Raw genomic sequence first — 23,320 nt, 5'->3', positions numbered from 1 at the left:
GAGTGATCTAAATACAGTCTGTGCCCCAGGTTGACAGAGTAATTTAAACACAAAGCAAAAGCAATAAACCAGAACTCCTGAAGAGTGTTCTCATCCGCAGCATCCATGTGTGCCAGAAAAGCACAGTAGTCCAAATCCAAGTGCGTTGTACTGTATTGGTGAATAAACCTTTAAGTTTTGTTCTAGCAAGATTGCACAGGGAAAACTTCACCAAATTCTGACATTGTGTTTCACTTCTAAGTGCTGTGTATAGGAATTCCTGTGTTTAAAATAGCTCACCTCAGTAAATTGGAGCATCTCTGAACTTCTGCATGTAGTGATGATGTATGGAAGCCTTCTGTGCGATTCTGGCTAACTTGGCATTAAAACTGGAGTCATGCTTAGAAAGCTCTATTTTCAGAGTTCACTTTTTATTAATAAAGCATTAGTCAAAGAAAATAGGACTCTCTTGTTTGTATTTTGTCCTGTCTTTGTAAACATTTGGCTGAAGTGGTAAGACTGTAGCTGCCAACTTTGGAGTTGTTGGGTATGATCTGAAAATGCATAGCGGGTACAAATACATTTCACTGAGGGCTGTACAGCAGCATTTTAAAGTGCCGATCACATATATGTCAGGATCTGGACAGTGCCGGATGCCATCTTTCCATCTTCAGCCCAATAGTGTTGTGCAGTGCTACCAATGCAGGGTTTCTCATAATTTCTTGCAGCCTTTAGGAAGCTGATAGATTGATCTGATGCAAATTGCTACAAGTGTGCTCTAATCCTTAGTCTGTTTTCCTTTTGTTTTATTGAAATAGATTAAGTGTAAAGCAATTTTGTACATCTGAAATATCCTCTTGCAGAATTGATACAAAGGTGGATTTTTTCCCATATAGCACACAAGTCAAGAGGGATGCTCGCCTGACACATGCATGTATGTTTCTTAGAGGTGTTTCTTTTAAAAAATGTGAAGAATCTGAATTAAAAAATATTTTTTACTACGTTTGTGATATCTGGCATAGTTAAAAGTAAATTCCTAACTCTTCTGCAGGTATTAAAAAATATGTTGTCGGCCTAATTATCAAGACCTCATCTGATCCAACCTGTGTAGAAGTAAGTGAATTCTTTTCAGGGGAGGAAGAGGGAGGGGAATAGTATGCATAACCTGACTCTTCTTTTCTCTTCTCCAGAAAGAGAAAGTGTATATTGGGAAACTGAATATGATTCTTGTCCAGGTAAGCTAGAGCACATAAATTTTTAGATCTTGTTTTAAAGTGTTTGGCTCTGCCTATGTATCTAACATATTGTTGCTTCACTTTTCAGATACTGAAACAGGAATGGCCAAAGCACTGGCCAACTTTTATAAGTGATATTGTGGGAGCAAGCAGGACTAGTGAAAGCCTTTGTCAGAATAATATGGTGATCCTTAAACTGTTGAGTGAAGAAGTGTTTGATTTTTCCAGTGGCCAGATTACTCAAGTAAAAGCTAAGCATTTGAAAGACAGGCAAGTGTACAAATTTAAATCTTAATAAAGAGGGTAGACTTTGTGCTTGCTGCTAAGTAGTTGCTCGTGTTGAGCTTTTGAGTGAACACCTACAGCTTGTCTGATTTCTGAGACTTGAGTGGGTTACTGATTTTTCTTTAAAGCAATATACTGTTAGGTGATACTAAACTTGTACACTCAGATTTCTACCTTGTTGCAAGTAGCATCTGTTGACTGATGCTTCCTGCCCTTTTAACAGAACATTCAACATTGCTTCTATTTCCAAGCCAGAATTTGCAGGCACAGTCTTCAAACTACTTCAAAATATGTATTATTACCATGAAAAGTGGTAAAAGCCAGGTGGCTTGTGAATACCTCCATGAACATATGTCTTCAGAACCTGTTCTGTGACTATAGACATTTTGATTAAAGTAAATAGGATTGCATATGGAATGTGGAAATACTTAATTTTGCTTAATTTTTTTTACAGCATGTGCAATGAATTCTCTCAGATATTTCAACTGTGTCAGTTTGTGATGGTAAGTCTTTAATGATATTTTTTAAAAATGGCCCCCATTGTGCCTAACAATATCATAGACACTAACGGTCGTTTACAGGAAAACTCCCAAAATGCTCCCTTAGTTCATGCAACTTTGGAAACTTTGCTACGATTTCTGAACTGGATTCCTCTGGGATACATATTTGAGACCAAGTTAATCAGCACACTAATATACAAGGTACTTGTGCAAAAATTGACGGCTCTTAAATAAAAGTTGGAAAAAAGCTTAGTGTACAACAGTCTTGTAATACTTCTTGGGTTTTTTTCTTCTCTCAATAGTTCTTAAATGTTCCCATGTTTCGAAATGTCTCTTTGAAGTGCCTCACAGAGATTGCAGGTGTCAGTGTAAGCCAGTATGAAGAACAGTTTGTAACACTCTTTACATTGACCATGATGCAGTTAAAACAGGTAATGTTTTTAATATATCTGTCTCTTGACTGTTTCATTTCGTGGATCTATTTCTGTAGAAGCTAGTTCAGTTCACAAATTTATATTCGGTATAGAGCTCCTGATAAGACAAATCATCATCTTCTGTAGTATTTGTGACTTGATCAGAAGATGTCAAGTATACTTTTCTGACTCCAGATCACAGCTGTATTTCTACTGCATTGAATTTGTTTTGATTAATTTAAGAGGCTTTTTGAGCACTTGGGCTGTCTGGTGGGGAAAGTTGAGAAAGATGCAAAGTGTGTACTGTGTGACTTGTAAGACCAAGACTTCTGCAGGTTGCGATTTGATTTTTTTGAAACTGATAGAGACATTTGTCATATAAAGCCATGCTTCAGATTTATATAATTTGATTCCCCTCTGAGCAGTTCAGATTCAGATACTTGAGTTTGTAGCTTTCCTCACTGTATTTGCACCTAGAGTTAACAGTTGCAAGGCTTTTTTTGACAATTCTTTTTCTCTGTTTGGTCCATCTTGGAGGTTATTTAGAACAGGCACTCGTCTCCTAATATCCCTGTTCCTCCCCTGGCTTCAAGTGGAACTGTAGGATTTTTATTTAGCTATAGTTAAATTTAAAGGCAGTTTTTGCACACACCAAAGTTATTTTGCATGTTAGCCAGCTGAATGTGATTTCCTCAGTTTTTATAGGTGATGCTCTTGATTCTAAATGCCAGTAGATCTGGACTAAGGTTTTCCTCAAAAAACCAGTTGAATGCGAAGTTGGGTATTTGGTATGTTCTGCAACCTGCAGGTTTTTAGAGTAACTGTTGCCTATAAATTTGATGCAAACTGTTGCATTTATAGCAAATATTTGACTCTCCCTTAAATTTTGTAAAATGAAGTTGGAGAAAAATCAAAACCACGCAAAAGTTGGCAGCAGTAAAAGTTGTTCTCTGTGTTCTATACTTTAATAGCGTTGGCTTTAAAGTTAATGTAGTTCACTACCTGATGACAATGTTGAAAAAGTTTTATTTTTATAATGATAGCATTTAAAAACCAATGCATCTCTTATGAGGTGCCAGAGATCCATACAAGATAACTGAAAAACATGTTCCAGTATCCTTAGGAGTATTCCTTGCTAATTTCTAAATATTATGGTGGAGGTCTTTCATGTTGTTTTAACATCATGATGATGTAATGTTTTGAAGCTTAACGTTGCTACGGACAGGTAACAAACACATTTTTGGAACATCTCTGTCCTATGCCAATTGGAAATGTCTGTGATAGAGTAGATACTTTCCTTGTTTACAGCTGCTTTTACCAGGGATGGAAAAAGGTTTAGTTCATCAGAACTTTTGTATCTGTGTGTATTTTTGCCTTGCTGTCCATCTTGGGATCAAGCATGAAATGAAGGAGCTGTAAGACTTGTTTTGTAAGAAAGCTCTGTGAAGAAGGGATGCTGTGAAAAGCAGGACTTTTTTTCCAAGAGAGCAAAATATTTGTTGGTACACTGTAGTTCTCCTTCTGTACAAAATGGGAAACTCTTATGTCTGTATTCTTTTTATTAGATGCTTCCTTTAAATACCAATATCAGACTTGCATACTCAAATGGAAAAGATGATGAACAGAACTTCATTCAGAATCTCAGTTTGTTTCTCTGCACGTTCCTCAAGGAACACGGTCAACTTATAGAAAAAAGATTGAATCTGAGGGAAACGTTAATGGAGGTAAGTTGCTCCGTTTATTTGGTTTCAAAATGTAGCAAGCGTGTTCTCACACTCAAAGGTTGTGGTAGTAATACAACTTCTAGTTCATTGTACTTATAGTGGGTAAGAGGAAAACAAAGTTGCTATTTGCTTCACATAGTAAGGCACATAATTAATAAAAAAACAAACCCAAACCTTCAAAATGTTTGTTTCCTAGTATGCTTCAGTGGCAGTCTTTTTCAGTGATCCTACCATAACACAATCTCTGAAGACCATATGCCTCTGTCTCACCCTCTTCCAATTTTTTTTCCTTAGTGTTAAATACTGCTTTAAAATAAATTTATATATTCTTTTTCCATGGGTCTTTACATACCATACTTCGTGTTTAACTCTTGTGTAGAGAAGGTGTTGCTATGATCTTCTTCAGTCTGTGCGAGGCAGCTCAGTTATGTTTTTATTTGGCATCCGAAACTGGTTTCTAGGGTACAGTGTATGCTTCCATCCTGCTGTAGCTTCTGACCTAATTTTCCATTTCCCAAAGTTTAACTGAAAGGCTTTAAATAAAATTCCCAAGGATGATACTCTCTTTCTATGTAATGAAGCCTATGTATGCCAGTAATGCTTAATGGTAGAGCTCTACCAAATGACTATGCATGCTTGATTGCTGCTGGTCTTGGAGGAAGATTTACAGGCCTCAATTATCAGCTATCTTTACAGCAGTTGCTGAGAATAAGATTTACAGTTGTCCTTCCTGTCCGTTTGTTCCCTTCTTTTCTTGGAGACTGCTGCACTCTTTTCAGTTTTGATAGTCAAGTGCAACTTCACTGTAAAAACTGAGATCTTTGGAAATTATTCAGCTAAGAATGAATCATTGGAAAGGCTTAAATTCTAGGGAACTACTAAACAGTCAAGATACTACCCCATACTGTAGTGGGGCTAGATCACAAAATTAGGGGGTTTCAGTTGTGTTGTTTTTTTTTAAACTGTGAATAAAAACTTTGCTGAGAGTGAGCTGTCCTGTGGTGACTTTTTTGCTAGCTCCCTCCCACTGCTGAGCTCCAAGGGGATGAAACTGACTCTGTAGCCCCTTGAAGCACCACTTCCTGTGCCCAGAACCAAGCCCTGTGCTGGTATGGAGAGGAACTGCCCTGAGACAGAGGTAGAAGAACAATACTGCAGTTTAAACCTAGAGACGGGGTTCCATTGGGAGGGGGAAGTACATCTTGGAGGTGGATTGGCTGTAATCTAACATGTTCATCTGAATTCTAGTCTGTTTTCCATTTCTTCTGGAGGTAGCCCTCTTAAAAAAAAAAAGTGTATAGTTTGTTGCAATATCAAATTATCGTTCATTTAAAAGATGGACTAAGAGGAGTATGACTTTTTTATTTTAAACTATCAACAGTTCCCAAATAATTCCTGAACTTGCAAGCGGTAAGATTTCACAATAACTGTGGATTGGGGGAGCACAGCTCAAGTTTCTACCTTTGCTGGGGCTTTATTAAGAAGACCTGTGTAAATGGCTGAAGCTGTTGCACGTCCTGTGCAATTGTGTGTTAATTTGGAGTGCAGTTTTTAGGTATTAGCCTCCTCTCTTGTCCGCCATAACTATGTTAAGTTATTCTTTAAAACAGACATTTACAAAAGTCAATTCTGAACAACTTTGTCTTGTATAGGATGATGAAATGTTGAACAAAGTTCTTAGCCTGGCCTAAAAAGGTAGCACGTTTCACTTCTGTAAGTTCCAGTGTAATAGAACCTAGTTACACAGCTACTTTAAAAAGCTCTGTCATTCTAACCTGTTTCTTCTTGCACTTTGGATGTAGCAGATCTTCTGGAATTGTTCCACCAGTTCATTGGAGCTCTATAGGCTAGTGAAGGAAACTACATATGTTGGTGCAAGCTAAATTACGAAGAAAAATCAATGTGTACAATACTAATATATGGTTGTTTTGAATCCCTCTTTTGACATTGTAGATACAGATGCTGAATCAGGTCTTCACCATCTAAAATGCTATGTGTTGCTCTAGTACTAAGCTATGAAAATGTCTTCAGACTTCATTGTTTCATTCTGTTCCCTGGTGGGCTGTGGCTTTGATATCTTTCACCAGGGGACTGAAAAATAAGCTAGGCAAATGTTTGGCTATGTAGTTCTAATTTCTGTGGTTGGTAACTCGGTCTGTCAGAATTGCATCAGTGGCCTTCTCTTCTCAGTGGAGAATGTTCTGGTAGATGGCTTCTGTGGAAAGCATCGCAGTGAACAGTATGGCTTTGGTTGCCTTCACTTCTTTGGGGTACAAGGATTCAGAACAAAGTAGCAGTAATAGTCTTGAGAATAGCAGTCATCGAAACTAGCTGTTGACGGCTTTTTGAGGCTCTAAAACAAGGCATTTGCCTTGCAGAAGCTCCAGAGGCTGTGAGTTCGACAATTTACAAACAGGCTTATTTGGCTACAGCATGTTTTGTAAGATGTCTTCAGGCTACTTTAGATTTAAGAATTGATACACACTTTGAAGAGAACAATTATTGACAGGGTGCTTTGTATTTGAGTTGCTCTGCCAGTCAGAAGTCTGGCTTGTAAGTAGTGTCATTGCAATATTAATGCCTCTTGATCCTAACTTTCACGTTAATTTGGCATTTTATCAGCACTTGGATAACTGAACTTGAAGCAGTGTTGTTTAATCTGCAGAAATAGTAATCTGATGTTTTAAACTACACTTTTCCAGGCTCTTCATTATATGTTATTGGTATCAGAAGTTGAAGAAACTGAAATTTTCAAGATTTGTCTGGAATATTGGAACCATTTAGCTGCTGAGCTCTACAGGGAAAGTCCGTTTTCGACATCTGCTTCTCCATTGCTTTCGGGAAGTCAACACTTTGATGTTCCTCCAAGGAGACAACTTTATTTGCCTGTATTGTCCAAGGTAATCCATACTTAAGTACTGTAAAGATATAGATACTGTTCCTAAATTTAGAGATTTTTGTTAATGTAAGGGGTGACATAAGAAAACTTTTCTGGCTTTGAGTAGTTGGTAATTGATTGAACTCTAGTTATTTAATGTGCTACAATTGCAAAAACACTTTAAGATGACAGCAGTAGATGACAGTAGTATTAATACGGTGCTTCAGACTTGTTCAGTCTTACATTCATAAGTACCTTTTTTGTGGGGTGGGGGGTGGGGTGGGGGTAGGGGGGGTGGGACGGGGCAGGACCCAAACCCCAAAAAAGGGAACTGTTTCTTTAAACAGGCTTTAACAGGCTGGAGTGTTACAGCTGGAGGAAAAATTATGCGTGTATAGAAAAAGTGGTCATTATAAGATCCCTGACATTGCATACATATTTTGAAACTCTGGAAAGTATAATTCATGGGTGTTTTTTTAACTACTTAGCTTGTTTGTGGAGAGAGAGAAATCAGCAGGCTCAATTCTTAATGTCTTTTAGTTAACCTGTCTCTGTACCATATTAATGTGAGCTTATCTCATGAAGTGCTGGATATACCCTCTGTGCAGGTCAGACTGCCTGACCAGAGTGCTCGGAAACACCTGTGGAGCTACACATGTATTTGCATGTTACAGTTTAATTCACTTTTAACTTCCCATTGCAACATACAGGTTCGATTGCTAATGGTTAGCCGCATGGCTAAACCTGAAGAAGTCCTAGTTGTGGAAAATGATCAAGGAGAAGTAGTACGAGAGTTCATGAAGGATACAGATTCCATAAACTTGTATAAAAACATGAGAGAAACGTTGGGTAAGTGTACTAGTTGGCATTTTTGTTCTGTAGGTCTGTGCAGCTGCATCAGCCACCTGTATGTTACAGAATGTTAGCTTATGATCTGAATTCTGTGTGGGTAAAATGATTATCAGAGAGGAGTACACCTTTGAAAGGGAGGAGGCAGTGTTGGTCTGAAGTTTTGTTTTAAGCATGTAGTCTTGTATAACTCAGTTAAGTAGTAATACACTACTTAATTTTTGTTTCTTGTCTTTTCCCACTGAACAACACCTTTTGATATTCCTTTACCAAAATGTTTCAGACCCAATGAAACCTTAGTTTTGTCAGAAACCTGATAAATCGCAAGGATTTTTCTGAAGTGCACTTGCTGGTTGTCACTTGGCTTGTAGTTGTAGTCTTGTGTAGCCCAAGCATTCCTCGGCAAAAATGACTTCTTCGTTCAGTAGGACTTCTGAATACTTGTAAAATTTTTTAAATAATGATCTTAAAACACAAAATTCCAGCCTGAACTTAAGCTTCAAAAGTCTTTTCCAGAGTTAGTGCTGAGGTCTTATAGTGACCTTGCTTGAAAGTACAAAAGTTGCAATTCATTACATATCATGTAGAAAAACAAATCAAATGCTGTGAGCGCACTGAAGAACAGAATCAGTATTTTTATAGCATGTAATGTAGCAAGTACATTTTATTTTAGCATGTGTATACTCATGTTCAGCTGTGACCATTTTACCAGTGAATTGATAGTGCCTATGCATTATAGTGACAACGTAGAGGCGATTTTGAGGCAAGAAAAATAAAATCTGAATCTCTAACTTGAGCGAGTGGGGGGATTACAATTATCACGAATTTGGGACATCAAACCTCCAATACTAAAGATTTTTCAGTCAAATGTAAATGCTTTAAGGGAAGACTGAGTGTTTAACAACAGGTTTATGAACTAGGAGTAGGGGGGGGAGGCTGTGTGATGCAAAGTGGCTTTGGATTTTTTTTTTATTCTCACCATTGTACTTGTGATATAGGTACAGCCAGCATTAGATTAATTGTTCTAATATCTTCTCATATGGAACATGAAGAAAATTTTTTGTTTGGTTTATTGGATTAAATGTTTAACTTCGTTTATTAAAATTATTATGGCATGTCCAGAGCCTTAGTCATATTTCCAGATACAGGATTACTTATATGGAAATGCAGATCTAGTTAGTGTTTGATTTCTGATGTTACCTGTTGCTTATAGTGTATTATCTTTAATGTTCCCTTAAAAGAAGTGAGAACATGGTGGAAGCTATATCCTGTGGCACAGTAAAAAGCTGTATCTGAATCTGGCCTTAAATTGCTTTTGACTTGCTGGGATTTAAGATTTTATGTTAGAGACCCTAATAAGGGGCTGATGCAAGTGTCTGAGTTGTGATACTTGAATTTTCCCATCCAGCCTTGTTCAGGAGTACAACTCCACTTTAATGGTTATTGCAACCTACAGACTTAATGATGCTGAAATAAAGAGCAGAAGACGATTGACTTCTTACATGCTGTATAAGGTCCCCCATAGGTAGCCAATCCCATATTCCTTATAGACCATCAGTATGTATGCCTTCTGTTAATAATTTACCTTGGCAACTTTTATTGATTTGACTGGTACGTGAGACATTTCTTGACTTAGACTTTTCCACATTGCTTGCATGCGGTGTTTTGCTGAGATCCCTTGAACAAACATAGATTCTTAATAAAATCTATTGTCCATCTTCAAAATGCAGTTTTAACAAATCTGTCTTTTAAATTTTTAACTTATTCTGTCATGAGTTCATGAAAGAAGCATTGCACTTACCTAACAATTTGGTTGTCTTTTGTCAAGAACAGAAGAATTTTAAGTTTGCCTATGGAGTTATGGTCCAAGTTGTTGCTTTAAAATGTGCCTGTTCACTGTTAATGTCTTTCAGTTTATCTTACGCATCTGGATTATGCAGACACAGAACGAATTATGACTGAAAAACTTCACAATCAAGTGAATGGAACAGAATGGTCATGGAAAAATTTGAATACCCTGTGTTGGGCTATAGGCTCAATCAGTGGAGCAATGCATGAAGAAGATGAAAAACGATTCCTTGTAACAGTAATTAAGGTATCATGGTGCAAAACTAAGGGCTTTGTCACACTTCACAGTTTATGCTCAAGAAACTAAGTTTACAAAAATACTGCTCTATGTTCTTAGTAAGCTACCTTGTAGGGCAAGCAAGTTGATACAAAGAAATTAATGGGAAGTCTTTTATCTTGAATTTAAGGCTGGTAAATTAGTTAGCTGTGGACAGTGCATTAATCCAAATATTCTTGTCATGTTGAAAATTTCAGGGAAAAAATGTGTTTATCGTGGAGTAGTTTTTCTCTGGGGATGCAGAAGAGATGGAAAGGGATTGCTAAGGAAATAAAGGAGAGTGGCAAAATAGCCCCCATTTTTAGCTAGCATCCTGCTATTTTGCTGTTTTCCATATATTCATTGATCAAACTGAATTTTTGGCAAATATGCACGTAGAAAGGGTGCAGGAACAAAACATTTTTATGAGAGTAATGGACCTTACTTTAACAAGTCATACAAATTCATATGGAAGATGTAGTTCAATTTCTTCCATTTGATGTAGAGCCTATATTTTTATTGATAGCAGCTACTCAGTATTGAATACTGGGAGGCTTGCTGAAGTCCCCCCTGCAGAACTCTTTATATTTAAAATGGAGATACCGTAGTTGAAAACATGGTGTTCCCGGTTTGGCTGAAACTTAAATAATTGCATCATGTCAATCTTAACCCACTTGGTTTGTTTGTGGTGGTTTTTGTATGTGTGGTTTTTTTTTAATTTGGACTTTGAACTTGATCACGGCAACCACTTTCCTTTATCTTTAATATAGCTCCTTGTAGGATTTTATACTTCCAGTGCTTTTAATTGAACTGGACAAACTTGGAGGAGAGGAAGCTAAAAATAAATTATGTTGCAGGATCTCCTGGGACTCTGTGAACAGAAGCGAGGAAAAGACAATAAAGCCATTATTGCATCAAATATAATGTATATAGTAGGTCAATACCCACGTTTTTTGAGAGCTCATTGGAAATTTTTGAAGACAGTAGTCAACAAGCTGTTTGAATTTATGCATGGTAATTATCTATTTTCACTTGCTGTTTCTATTTTTTTTTAAAAAAATTGATACCCATACATGAACATGTATGGGGGGGAAAAACACAAAGCAGTAACTGACTTGATTTAATTTAGAAACCCATGATGGCGTCCAGGATATGGCTTGTGATACCTTCATCAAAATAGCACAAAAATGCCGCCGACATTTTGTTCAGGTTCAAGTGGGAGAGGTCATGCCATTTATTGATGAAATCTTGAACAATATTAATACAATCATCTGTGACCTTCAGCCACAGCAGGTATGCTTAATTCAGCGTTGTGGGTAATTCCTAAAGACTAATCAAAAGTTACATCATACTGAAATGTATTAGCGGCTTTCAAGGCTTGAATTATATTCCTTAGTTTTTTGTTAGCGTGCTCAGTTGGATTACTGAGTTCTCAGTTAAAATGCTTGGAAGGAGAATTAAAGTGTGTTTAGTTGGAATTTTGATTTCTGGAATGTTTTAACAAATAGAATATTGAATGTAATTTTATGGTTCTGCTTTGGGAAAGAGTAATAATACCCTGCCAAAATAGTATACCTATAGCTCTTGTATTTGTGAAGAAGGGGGGTAGGGAGCAATCTAAAAGCACCTACATCTAGGAAGGGCACAGCTCATGAAGCGAGAGCATAGTGTACACGTGCAACATAGGCTGATTGTTGCAATAATGTGCTGAAACTTTGGGCAGAGTGGATCTGGCATCTGGAAAAAGGTGTTTAGAGGAGTGATGTAATCCAGTCCACAGTTTAAATGTGTCTGGTGATAGGAGTTAAACAGCACATGTCTGAGCTTCATCGCTTCGGGATATGATGGCAAAATGGAGAAAGGCTCTGGGATGCACATAGTGGCATTTGTAAACAAAAGATGGAGGTTTGTTTTATGTGTGGTGAAAGTAAGGAAAGAATGGAGAAGGATCTTGTAAGAAAGTAAAGTTGGGGGATGAAGGTATTTAGACAGTGAAACCAGTTTTCAGCCTTCACTATATGTTAGTTCAGAACAGTGTAAAATTCTCCTTACTCCTTTTTAACCTTCCTGCTTGACTTGATGTTCCCATCAGGTGCATACATTCTATGAAGCAGTAGGATACATGATTGGGGCGCAGACAGACCAAACTGTGCAGGAGCATCTGATAGAGAAGTACATGTTGCTCCCTAATCAAGTATGGGACAGCATAATTCAACAGGCAACAAAAGTAAGCTCATAAATTTTAAGTGTATTCTGTGGTCAGATAAAGAAAACCTAAATGTTTCTTACCCTGTTTTTTAAAATAACATTAATTGTCCATAACTGTGACTTTATTAAATGGTGGCTAAAACAGTGATTGACATGACAGTAAAAGTGTTGCTTTGAGTGTTGTACTGGTTTTAATCTTACTTAAAGGACAATTTTCTGCTGCTGTACAGAGTAGGTTTCAATAGGCTTTTTCTATGACTCCCTTTCACCTGGCTTAGAAGTGAGTTTTCTTTCTGAAAAACAGAAAAGTTAAAATGCTAAAAGTACTGTTCACTCCTCCTTTCTCTTCCATTGTTCTCTTAAAGTACATCTTTTTCTCACTACTTCTATCTTCCATTTCTTTCAGTCTCTTCAAAATTATCTCCACACATTAAAGAACCCCAGTCTTGCACTGCACAAGAGATCAATCCACTTGGAGTTAATCTAATTAAGATCCTGAAACTTAAGCAAGTTTGAGTTACTTCTTTCACTCTGTCTTCCCTCTTGAAACAAGAACAGACTGCCTTTCCTTTGGACCACTTCTGTCTGTTTTCACCTTCTTAATTCCTCCTCCATAGTTTTTTTCTTTCTTCAACTAGAGTAATGCTTGTACCACTCTAGCAAAAATACTTCTGTGGAAGAGCAGAATGAAATCAATTAAAGCTTTATCCTGTCTGTCTGAGGTAGTGGCAAGTGCCATGAAGTTAACAGCAGTATATATAAAGTCTGTAAATTTCAATTATATGTTCTCTGACACTGTGTGAGATAAATTACTTAAACTTTTGCCTTTATATTGAAAGCTAAAAGGTTGTTCACTAAACAAAATGGACTTTCATTTTTTAAACAGAATGTTGATATTCTGAAGGATCCTGAAACAGTGAAGCAGCTTGGTAGCATTCTGAAAACCAATGTAAGAGCGTGTAAAGCAGTTGGCCACCCCTTTGTGATTCAGCTTGGAAGAATTTATTTAGATATGCTGAATGTGTACAAGTGCCTAAGTGAAAATATTTCTGCAGCTATCCAGGCTAACGGTAAGAAATCCCATGTTCTTCCTGCAAATGGGGGGTTAGCAGTGTATGTCATCAGGTTTCAAAGTACATTCCAAGGAGGCCAGTTTTACTGTGTTCTACTGTTTGGGAAAGCGGGGAACGACTGAAAGTGCTTGCTTAGATTTTATTTTTGTTAACCAGATGTTTTATTCAAATAAAAAACTTCTGTTTTTAGAGGGAGGAGAAAACACCCATAAATGAGAAAGTTTAGAAAAGATGCAAAAACATTGTAGGTGCTTACTTAGAATTAAATAGGCATCTTGCCAAGACAAGGTTGTAGCATGTGTTCTTATTAGCCTACTCTGATTTTGAATACTAAAAGAATCTCTTAAATAGAATCTCACTGATTTTTTCAAAAGACGTTGGCAGGGTTTTGGTATGGTACTGTGCTACTAAATAACTTCATTACAGGCATGTAACTATAGTGAAGATACCTGAAAGTCATTAATCAGGCTTGTAGTTATAGAGAAGAAATTGCTAATTACTTAACCTATTTTTGCTAGATAAACTAGGGCCTATGGTACCTCAGTAGAATTTGCTTATGTAGTAGTTCTTTACAAGATTAAATGAGTCAGTTACTGGATTCTCTGTTACGCCAGTTTTCTTGCTGGTTCAGATGGTGGTATTTGGAAAAGTGAATGTTAAAACTTGGTAACTGAGCAGCTGGTTGAAGTAGCTTCTCAGAATTCAGAATAAAACTGTCTGTGAGAAATGAATAGTTTTTTACTTTTTGCGGCTCTAATGGCCAGAATTTTTCCTTGTCAGAAACAGTGAAGTTCAGGAAGCAGTTGCTAGGACTGTAGTCCTGACGTGCTACTGGATCAGCAGCTACTGTGGTTGCAGTTGCCTCGGACTGTTTTCACAGCTGGCTCTGTCTTGCCAGAGATGGCTGTGGTGCCAGCACGAGTGGTCCTACCTTTCTTTTCCTGGCAGTGCTCTTCAGGTGTTCCCATGCACGTACTGTAATGGTTGCATGGCTGTGCAGTTAATTAGGTGGGGTTTTGCTGATGAGACCACAATGATTTGGGGTTAAGAAACTGAACTAAGGATAAGCTGGGTAAGCGTGGACTTTACACACAAAGACAAGTGGAAGGATTGGTTCTCTTAAATGAAATTAGGAACTTTCTTGTTCTTCCCCCCCACAATCACTTAATGAGAACCAGATATAAGCTCAGTCCAGGTAGTTAAGTGATTGTGTGACTTCCCTTACTTGAACAGTAGGTTGCAGTTTTGTTTTTTAACTCTAGTAGAGTGCCAGTAGTAGTTTTTTATAATGCTAAATGTCAACTTGGACCATGGAGCTAGAATTGGGGTTGGTGGGTTTTTTATTTGCATGGTATGCATAGGAAGTCTTCAGTAGCCTTTGTAGTTTGAATATAAAGATTGAGCACTCTGTTTTGTGATACCAATTTAACTTAATCTTTTTGTTACACCTTACCCAATTAACTGCAGATTTAAAACTTTTCAGGTGAAATGGTAACAAAGCAGCCCTTGATTAGAAGTATGAGGACTGTAAAAAGGGAAACTTTAAAACTAATTTCTGGATGGGTGAGCAGGTCCAATGACCCTCAGATGGTAAGTGGATTTATTTTATACAAATAACTTGTAAGACAGAATTAGAAAGAAGGCTGGGGTTTTGTTCTGCTGTTGAGTGAATCAGTTGGTCACAGGAACTGGCTTCAGGAGGTCTGTTAAATATGAAGTATACTGAGCCTCCATTTCAGATACTTCAATTAATTTTAGCTGAGAATAATCTCAAAGGGAATCAAGGTTTATGAGCGCTCTATTGGAAGCCCCGCTGGACAGATATGGAGGATCGGGAGTTTATGGAAGGGTAAAAGTATTTCAACCTGCTTAGGAAAAGTGTTGCCTGTAACTAAACAACAAACTCTGCTCTAAACAGTATGCTAGAGACTTTGCTCAACCACTGCATTGTTATAACCGTGGCTTACTCTTTCAATCAGGTAGCTGAAAACTTTGTTCCTCCCTTGTTGGATGCAGTTCTCATTGACTACCAGAGAAACGTTCCAGCTGCTAGAGAACCTGAAGTACTTAGCACTATGGCTATCATTGTAAACAAGCTGGGTGGACACATTACTGCTGAAATACCTCAGATATTTGATGCTGTTTTTGAGTGCACGTTAAATATGATCAACAAGGTATTTAGATTGAAACTTTTGGATAAGGCATCTCCCTAGTGACTAAAGACCAAAACAAAACAAAAAAAGGCTTTTTTAAGAGTACTAGTCTTTCCTGTTGGTATGTATCTACATCTAAGATACCTCCCTTCATTGCAAGAAAAAGGTATGGTATGTAGTGAACGTAGTGTTACTACACAGCTTTCATCCTATGGAAATTAAGCAGGGGCTCATGCCTTCTTTCTGTGAGTATTGTTTCCACATGTGGTGTCGTGTGGATCATCTCCCTGTTTTTTTTCTTTTTTTTTTTTCCCCGCTCCCAGTACCAAAGTGCATTTCTGGCACTTGAAGACATTTCTACTCAAACATACTTGTGAAGTCTGGCTGTCTAGTTGGATATCTTAATCTGATTGCCTTAAAAATTTCTCTGTTTAGGTCTTGATTTAAGTTGTGATTTTTCCATTCTAGGGACTTGGAATGTTGTGCTTCTGGAGGCAGAAGCAAACTTCAGTCAAATGACAGTGTTAAAATTCATGTTCAAAATTTAGTAATGGAAGTACTGATCAGTCATTTTGAATATTTTCTTACTAAATACCACAGCTGATGCAGTTCTTGCGCTATAGTGTGCAATATGTATTTGCACAATACTCAAGCACTACCAGCTGAATTAGTGCTAGTTTGCAATAGGGTGTAGCCAGAAGTTGTATCCCTGTAGCAATGTAAGTGCTTAACCAGTGCTGAGACCACCTCTCTGTTTATCTGTGGACTGAGTAATGATTAAGGTTGTGTACTTGACAAAACGGGGCTCAGCCTGTTGGTGTTGTGTAACTCTAGATGATGATCTTACCAAGCTTTGGTGGGGAAAAAGTTCACTGAGAAATGTAACCTTTGCTTTGCATTTAAGGTTATTTTAAACCTGGGATCTAAATGTTGTCAGCAGCTATTGACTCACTCAATAAGATCTTGCAATGGATCTTCAGGAAATGTGACTTGTTTTTTCTCCTTCTAGGACTTTGAAGAATATCCTGAACATAGAACAAACTTCTTCTTGCTACTCCAGGCTGTAAATTCTCATTGCTTCCCAGCATTCCTGGCCATTCCACCTGCACAGTTCAAACTTGTTTTGGATTCTATTATTTGGGCTTTCAAACATACAATGAGAAACGTTGCAGATACAGGTAAATGGAATTGTTGTTTGTTTGCAGTATCAGGTATTTTCTGGTAGAATGCTGTTTCCTTGTATCTTTAGTCAAACCTGGCATTCTGGTCACATGATTCTCTACCACATTTGCGTAAGAAAAATACTTTTCTGCCTCAGCTTCAAGTTGTCAGCCAAGTATATGTTAATGGGCTGCAATACTTGGATGCTGCTTCACTCCTGTAGCTGGAAGAGAGCACTATTAGGGTTTCTGCTTGCTCTCTTTCCCATGTGAGGGCTAGCACTTTTCTGAAATGGCTGAACTGACACAACAGCTCACTGCTGTGAAAATCAGTGTTATGGCTCTACTTTCATAGTGCTGCCCTAAGCGTTTGACTTAATACCTCAGTAAGATAGTTGCTCAGTAACTACTGAAAGTCCAGCAGAAAAGCAAATCAGTGGGGCAGGGGCAGAACTCACGGTCTGGGAGTGAGCCCACAGTGTAAGGGAAGGGAAACACCTTAGATGAAGAAAGTGGATTATGCTTCCTTTGGACAACAGCAAGCTGTTTAGGATGATGACATTTCATGCAGCAGCTGAGTGTATATCTTTGTTTAGCAGACTTGAGTAGTTAAAAAAAACATTGTGAAGCCATTTAGTTTTTAGCCAACTGTCTTTGGAAGGGATGGGGTAAAAGATACCTTTCAGTTGCATTTTACCCAGTAAAGTAGTTAAGTTTGCGTGTAATTCTAAAAATGGAAACATTTTCCCTTCTTAAATTAGCAAATGCTTCTTTTGGTAGAAGGTTTCTCTCACCTTTATTAGTACCAATATGCTTCTCTTTTTTTAATAATGCAAATCAAATCGGCATTTATAGCCATGCAAATGTGGCTTAGCCCTCTAGTGGCTGCTCGAGGAAATGCCTGAGAAAATAATTGCATGTGTAATACTTGTGCTGAGTTTTGAGGAATATTGGTATTGCCTTGGAAAAGGCAAAAATATGCACAGAGGTTGTAATATTGTCCTGTTGGTCGACTTAATTTTTTGAAATGCATATTTTCCAGGACTTCAAATACTTTATACTCTACTACAGAATGTTGCACAAGAAGAGACTGCTGCCCAGAGCTTCTATCAGACATATTTCTGTGATATCCTTCAGCACATTTTCTCTGTTGTAACAGACACCTCGCACACTGCTGGTAAGAATGCATATATATGAGTCAGTTGGTGGAAAGAATCCTTTTGAATGTCAAAATAGCGTTACGCCTCCTGTTCCGAATAACTGCTTACGTATAACTTTGATCTGTTCAGGTTTGACAATGCATGCCTCAATCCTTGCGTACATGTTCAACTTGGTAGAAGAGGGAAAAATAAGTACTCCGTTAAACCCTGGAAATCCAGTGAACAACCAAATGTTTATTCAGGAGTATGTTGCTAATCTTCTCAAATCTGCGTTTCCTCACCTGCAAGAGTAAGTGTGCTGTGATTCTTTAATACTTTTAAGTGGGTTCTTACATCTTGAAATACTAACTGATGTGTTTGCTGTTAGTGCCCAGGTTAAGCTGTTTGTAACAGGACTATTCAGTTTAAACCAGGATATTCCTGCCTTCAAGGAACACCTAAGGGATTTCCTGGTCCAAATCAAGGTATGTTTGGTGTGCTTTTTTTTTTCCAAGAAATGAGAAATGATTGTTCAGCAGGGTGATGTTTTTGGAAAGTGCTTGGACAGTGTTCATTCGGTGCTTGTTTAGGAGATACAAGTTATTTTGCAGCTGTTTAAAGTGTAGCGAGGACTCTTGTCACGTGACTTGCATGACTCTATCATGCAATCTATTTCAGTGCAATTTTATAAATTGAGCTTAAATGTAATCTCTTGTGCTTTATGCTGTGCATGCAATTTGTATGTCTGAGATGGCTGCAAAACTTACTGTAATGGGAAATAAAGCAAATTGATTTTTTTAATCAGGTTTTTTTTCAATTCTGCATGGGATTGGGACATGTTCTGAAACTTGCTAGACTAATGCTATGCTTTTATTTTTCAAAACATGGTAGAATTCATGAAGATTGTAGGAAAGTTTGTTAATTAGTTTTGAGCCTGCAATCAGGTAGTTCTAAATTGTAATGATACTGCTTTAATGGTGATACTCTCCAAATGTTGGGTGACTGTGGCATCCAGTTCTGTAACACATAGTGCAAATCTTAAAATATTTTGCATTCCTCTATATAAGTTCTGACATTAGGAACAGAAAGCAAAACAAGCAAGTAGTCTGGCAGGGAATGTGAAATGTTTTCTTTATCATTGGGGATTTTGGAAGTTTATTACTCTGCCTAAAGCATTTGATGATAAACTAATGATTTTGTGTGAATTACACAGGAGTTTGCAGGTGAAGACACATCGGACTTATTCTTGGAGGAAAGAGAAACAGCCCTTCGGCAGGCTCAAGAGGAGAAGCATAAACTTCAGATGTCTGTACCTGGCATCCTTAATCCACATGAAATTCCCGAGGAGATGTGCGATTAAAAAAAAAAAATAAAACAAGTTTTGCCGTTTTCTTTCTGTACAGCTACTTTGTTGTGATAGAAGAAAACAGCACTTGAATATTTGTTGACCAAAATGATGCCAATTTGTAAATTAAAATGTCACCTAGTGGCCCTTTTTCTTATGTGTTTTTTGTATAAGAAATTTTCTGTGAAATATCCTTCCATTGTTTAAGCTTTTGTTTGGTCATCTTTATTTAGATTTGCATGAAGTTGAAACTTAAGGCATTTTCAAAGTAATTACTTCATGCCCATTTTGTGTGGCTAAGGGGAAAATAGGCAAAACATAAAAGACTATATTGCAAAAAAATACAATTTCCTGTAAGAGTATTGATTTTTAATTCGGGATCATTTTCCTTCTAGTCTGTCCTGCAGTCTAGGAGAAAAGGTAATGAGTAAACCAGATCGAATTAATTGTTAAGCAGAGGATTATAGTGCTGCATTTGTTTTGATCAGTTAGCAGCTTTTTGGACTGAGTGGTAAGGCTAGGCTACATGTATTTGCAAGTTGTATGGCAAGTTTGCAGCAACATCATGTGCATATCATCCCATTGTAAAGCAACTTCTAAAGAGTATGGGAACACAGTACAGTTAGTTATTTTTACACAGTTCTTTTGTTTTTGTGTGTGTGCTGTCGCTTTGTCGACAACAGCTTTTTGTTTTCCTCAATGAGGAGTGTTGCTCATTTGTGAGCCTTCATTAACTCGAAGTGAAATGGTTAAAATATTTATCCTGTTAGAATAGGCTGCATCTTTTTAACAACTCATAAAATAATAAAAAAAAACTCTGGCTTTTGAGATGACTTATACTAATTTACATTGTTTACCATGCTGTAGTGCTTAAAGAACACTACTTAAAAGCAAAATAAACTTGGTTTACATTTATTTTTCTTTCTTTGGCTTATTCTTTTATTGGATGAAAATGCTGTGATCATATTTAAGACTCATATCCTGAAGGCATAGGAAGGGTTCCTTGAGGTCTAGATAACTCTTGCTTCTGGCTTGCCTCATCTCAAGGACTTCGGCTGTGCTTGAAGTTAACATTAAACTAAGTCGGGGTTCCATTTGGAAGTACAGTAGCTGTTCAGACTTACCTTCATGAATAAATGTTCCATACTAGGTTACTGTAGAACGCCAGGAGTAAGCTACTCCTGTGTGCTCTCTCTATATATGGACTCTTTGTAATTTATTTCAAAGAGGTATTGCACTGTATCTTGACTGAACAATTGATACTAGTACATGTTAATAACACATGTAGACAAGATCTACAGTTATTTTTCTACCTAAAGTTTTGTAGTTAAATGATTTTCACAGATTTATGAAGTACAGATACGAAAAGCAGTATGAACACTAAGATTGTGTACAGTCTTGGCTTCCCTGTTCTTGTACTGTCTTGTCTGTTTTCTAACAGTTGTTAAGCTCTCCCAAAGGTTTTTTTTTTCCCATTTGTTTTGTCTCTAATTTTAAGATTGTTGCTATGATGCAAAGTCTAGCCATTCATGCAGAGCTGTAAGACAAGGTTAGACAGTTGTGGAGGTGTTTTATGTAAGTTTGAATACTGTAGTTAACCCTTTTTGCTGTATATTCCTTTTGAAGTAGAAATGCATGAGTTAGCAGTGTTCCCGTAGAAGTTAGCTGTGGCCAGAATGTTTCCAGTCTTAAGTATTGGACCCTTTCTGTTTGTGGACATCTCTCCATTTGTTTTACTTAGCTGGCCCTAATAAAGCATAGCTGCTCCTGCCCGCGGGTTGTTTGGTAATGGAAATGATGTGAGCTGGCAGTTGCTTATCTTTGGAGAGAAGGTTCCTCAAACCCTTTATGACTAGGACTTTGAATACGGCCTACCAAAATTGTTAATTATTTTGATGGTTTACAAACTTCGTTTGGTTCTCTCCTTAAAGCTCATGATTTAAGCTTTTTCATGTCTTACTGTCCTATTGATGTATACCTTTCTGTTCTGCTCTGTGAAGGTGGTATGATCTTTAATAGGCAGTTTAAAGTAAAATATTTGAAGTACTGTTGAAGGACGCACCTGGAATGGACACAAAATAGCTTGTGACCAGGCTAAGTAGCAGCATTACAGAGCTAGAGGTTATCAAAAGCTGTGCAGACAAGTAAGAAAATCTTATTAAAATAGAAATAAATACCACCGATAGCGTGACGTCAGAATGATCATATCCTGAGTCGCAGAACTAAATACTGAATTGGTTCTGATGTGCAGTGGCATTAGCAGAAAATAGTTTTGAACAAAAAAATACACGTATGGCTTTCATGCATGTTACTACTTTCTGTATTTAAGATTCAAGTTAGTCTGAGGCTCGTGGTCTGGTTGTTTACTGAAGAATTAAATCTGACCTAAACTCTCAAACAACAAATCTGAAATGTATTTTTAAAGTTGATTCAGAGAAGAGTTGTTTCATTTTTTGATACCTTTTGGATTATCTAGTAACAAAATTTTAATGTAGTTTTTGCTTCCCTTTTAGAGCTAAAAACTTAACTGTGGTCTTGACTTGTTATATTAAGAATCGGTGCCTTTCACTGATCTCTGCAGATGCTATAAAAATGCAGCTTATGCAGAGTTCTGGATACCATTAAAGCTCTGACTCGTGTGTGTGCATATTTCTAGTGCAGTTATCCTGAATGTGGAAAAAAATTACAATGTACATCTAAGGAAGTTCAAGTTCCAATGCACACTCTGTAAATTAAAATATACGGATAAAAAGCATGAACCATCATACAAACATCTACATAATCTGTAATTATATGTAAACCAATGTTTTGTGCATATTTCTATACAGATTTTTTGAAAAACAACCCAGTTCTATGTACTCCAGGTACATTCGTAGATACAAATATTACAGGGTGTTTTCTGTGTTTACATGAATCGATTGCCTGTTAGCTGATGAAGACACCCCAAGTACTTGTTTCAGGCTACCATGATGTGTTTGCTACTGTAACTGAAGCAGATTATTTTCCAAAGCATTTTAGGTTAGTTTTGTTTTGGTTTTTTTTAAACTAGAATCATTTGGTGTGTGTTAATCTGATTGGTTAAGTGAACTATTTTCCAATAAAGCTAATATTTATGCAAAAAAGCTTTAGAAATGCTCATCTCTCAAGGAAGCTTTAAGAGTTACTGCTAATAGTTTTTAGCACTGGAAATGTGATAAGCTGTGGGTTTCTTAATAGGAAAAGATGTGGAAAAGATGTTGAAAATAATGCATTAAACCTTAGAGAGGCTGGCTAAAGCAAGGAACTCGCGTTAGTGCTGTCCGACAGCCTGTCTGTCATTGCATAAATGATTTACTGATCAAGACTTCTGGGATACTGTTTGTATTTGCTGGAAGATAAGTCTAGACTTTTTCCCTTTCTTCCCACTTACTAGGTTTGTCTCCACATGTTATGGAGTAACATTGAAATGTTGGAAATAGCCTTTTAAAAACCATTTTGGTGCCAAAAATGAGTGAAAGAACGTACCTGTCCCTTTGTCTGCCCTTCACAAAGGCACCTCTGCACGTGATTTTTTGAGACTGAATTTATTTTTAGACTTTCAGATTTAGGAGATTCTTCCTTGCTTCATTGTTCAAGGCTGATGATGGCCATAGTATTCCCTTGGGAAAAGGCTTAGCCATTCCAGTCGAGGGGTGAATTTTGCAGGTAAGATTTCACGTACAATGCACCCTAAGTACTTAAAGCGCACGAAATCCCTGATCTTGTACCTCCATATCTGCCCCATGTGCTGCTACTGGCCTCTGTACATGTGTTTCTCACTACCTGTGAGTGCTTGTGCTGTAAGTGGGTACAAGAAGATGGAGCGTGAAGGAACGATGGGGTTGAGGAGGAATGTTTTGGAAGTTTGAATATGGATGACAATGCTGGAAATCAAAGATGAAAAAGAGAGGCTTACATTTTTACTTTTATTTAACCCACGTAAATTAAAAGTTAAACAGCACTTTTTCAAAGGCAATATGTTGGGTAGTCTCTCCCCAGTCTGCCATCAAAATATGTCAAGGGGCCTGTCCTTCTATTGTGAATGTCTTTTTACACATAGTCCTGATTTTTTTTCTGAGTCTTGAGAAGCCTGTAGTCTTTAATGGATTCTATAATTTCAGCAAAGACTTGGCCAATGTAGGTTGGAGGATGGAGGGAGGAGTTAAAATTGTTTTCTCTGATGTGACTACACAACAAGGTTATGTGTGCATGCGTCCTGCCAGCTGACTGCAGCTTGCTTACTGCCACTGCTGGTTA

General features: G+C 37.4%; 1 protein-coding gene across 4 annotated transcripts in view; it reads left to right on the top strand.

Annotated features, from left to right (window-relative positions):
• XPO1 (exportin 1) overlaps nt 1-19,960 on the top strand; it is a 39,102-nt gene extending 19,142 nt beyond the window's left edge. For all 4 annotated transcript variants that reach the window (XM_075088188.1, XM_075088187.1, XM_075088189.1 and 1 more), the window contains 21 exons: nt 1,031-1,092; nt 1,170-1,214; nt 1,303-1,484; nt 1,954-2,002; nt 2,081-2,200; nt 2,302-2,430; nt 3,978-4,136; nt 6,839-7,036; nt 7,725-7,863; nt 9,777-9,958; nt 10,825-10,981; nt 11,097-11,260; nt 12,060-12,194; nt 13,062-13,245; nt 14,732-14,838; nt 15,228-15,422; nt 16,411-16,579; nt 17,604-17,738; nt 17,851-18,010; nt 18,089-18,185; nt 18,914-19,960. In XM_075088188.1, the coding sequence (XP_074944289.1) occupies nt 1,031-1,092; nt 1,170-1,214; nt 1,303-1,484; nt 1,954-2,002; nt 2,081-2,200; nt 2,302-2,430; nt 3,978-4,136; nt 6,839-7,036; nt 7,725-7,863; nt 9,777-9,958; nt 10,825-10,981; nt 11,097-11,260; nt 12,060-12,194; nt 13,062-13,245; nt 14,732-14,838; nt 15,228-15,422; nt 16,411-16,579; nt 17,604-17,738; nt 17,851-18,010; nt 18,089-18,185; nt 18,914-19,060 (2,915 nt within the window). In that variant the 3' untranslated portion in view covers nt 19,061-19,960. The remainder of the gene's footprint in view (nt 1-1,030; nt 1,093-1,169; nt 1,215-1,302; nt 1,485-1,953; nt 2,003-2,080; nt 2,201-2,301; nt 2,431-3,977; nt 4,137-6,838; nt 7,037-7,724; nt 7,864-9,776; nt 9,959-10,824; nt 10,982-11,096; nt 11,261-12,059; nt 12,195-13,061; nt 13,246-14,731; nt 14,839-15,227; nt 15,423-16,410; nt 16,580-17,603; nt 17,739-17,850; nt 18,011-18,088; nt 18,186-18,913) is intronic.
• Nucleotides 19,961-23,320: the final 3,360 nt, after the last annotated feature.

Source organism: Phalacrocorax aristotelis, chromosome 3 (assembly GCF_949628215.1).
Source record: "Phalacrocorax aristotelis chromosome 3, bGulAri2.1, whole genome shotgun sequence".
NCBI lineage: Eukaryota > Metazoa > Chordata > Aves > Suliformes > Phalacrocoracidae > Phalacrocorax > Phalacrocorax aristotelis.
The sequence above is the reverse complement of the archived record's forward strand: the minus strand, read 5'-3'. Positions and strand labels throughout refer to the sequence as shown.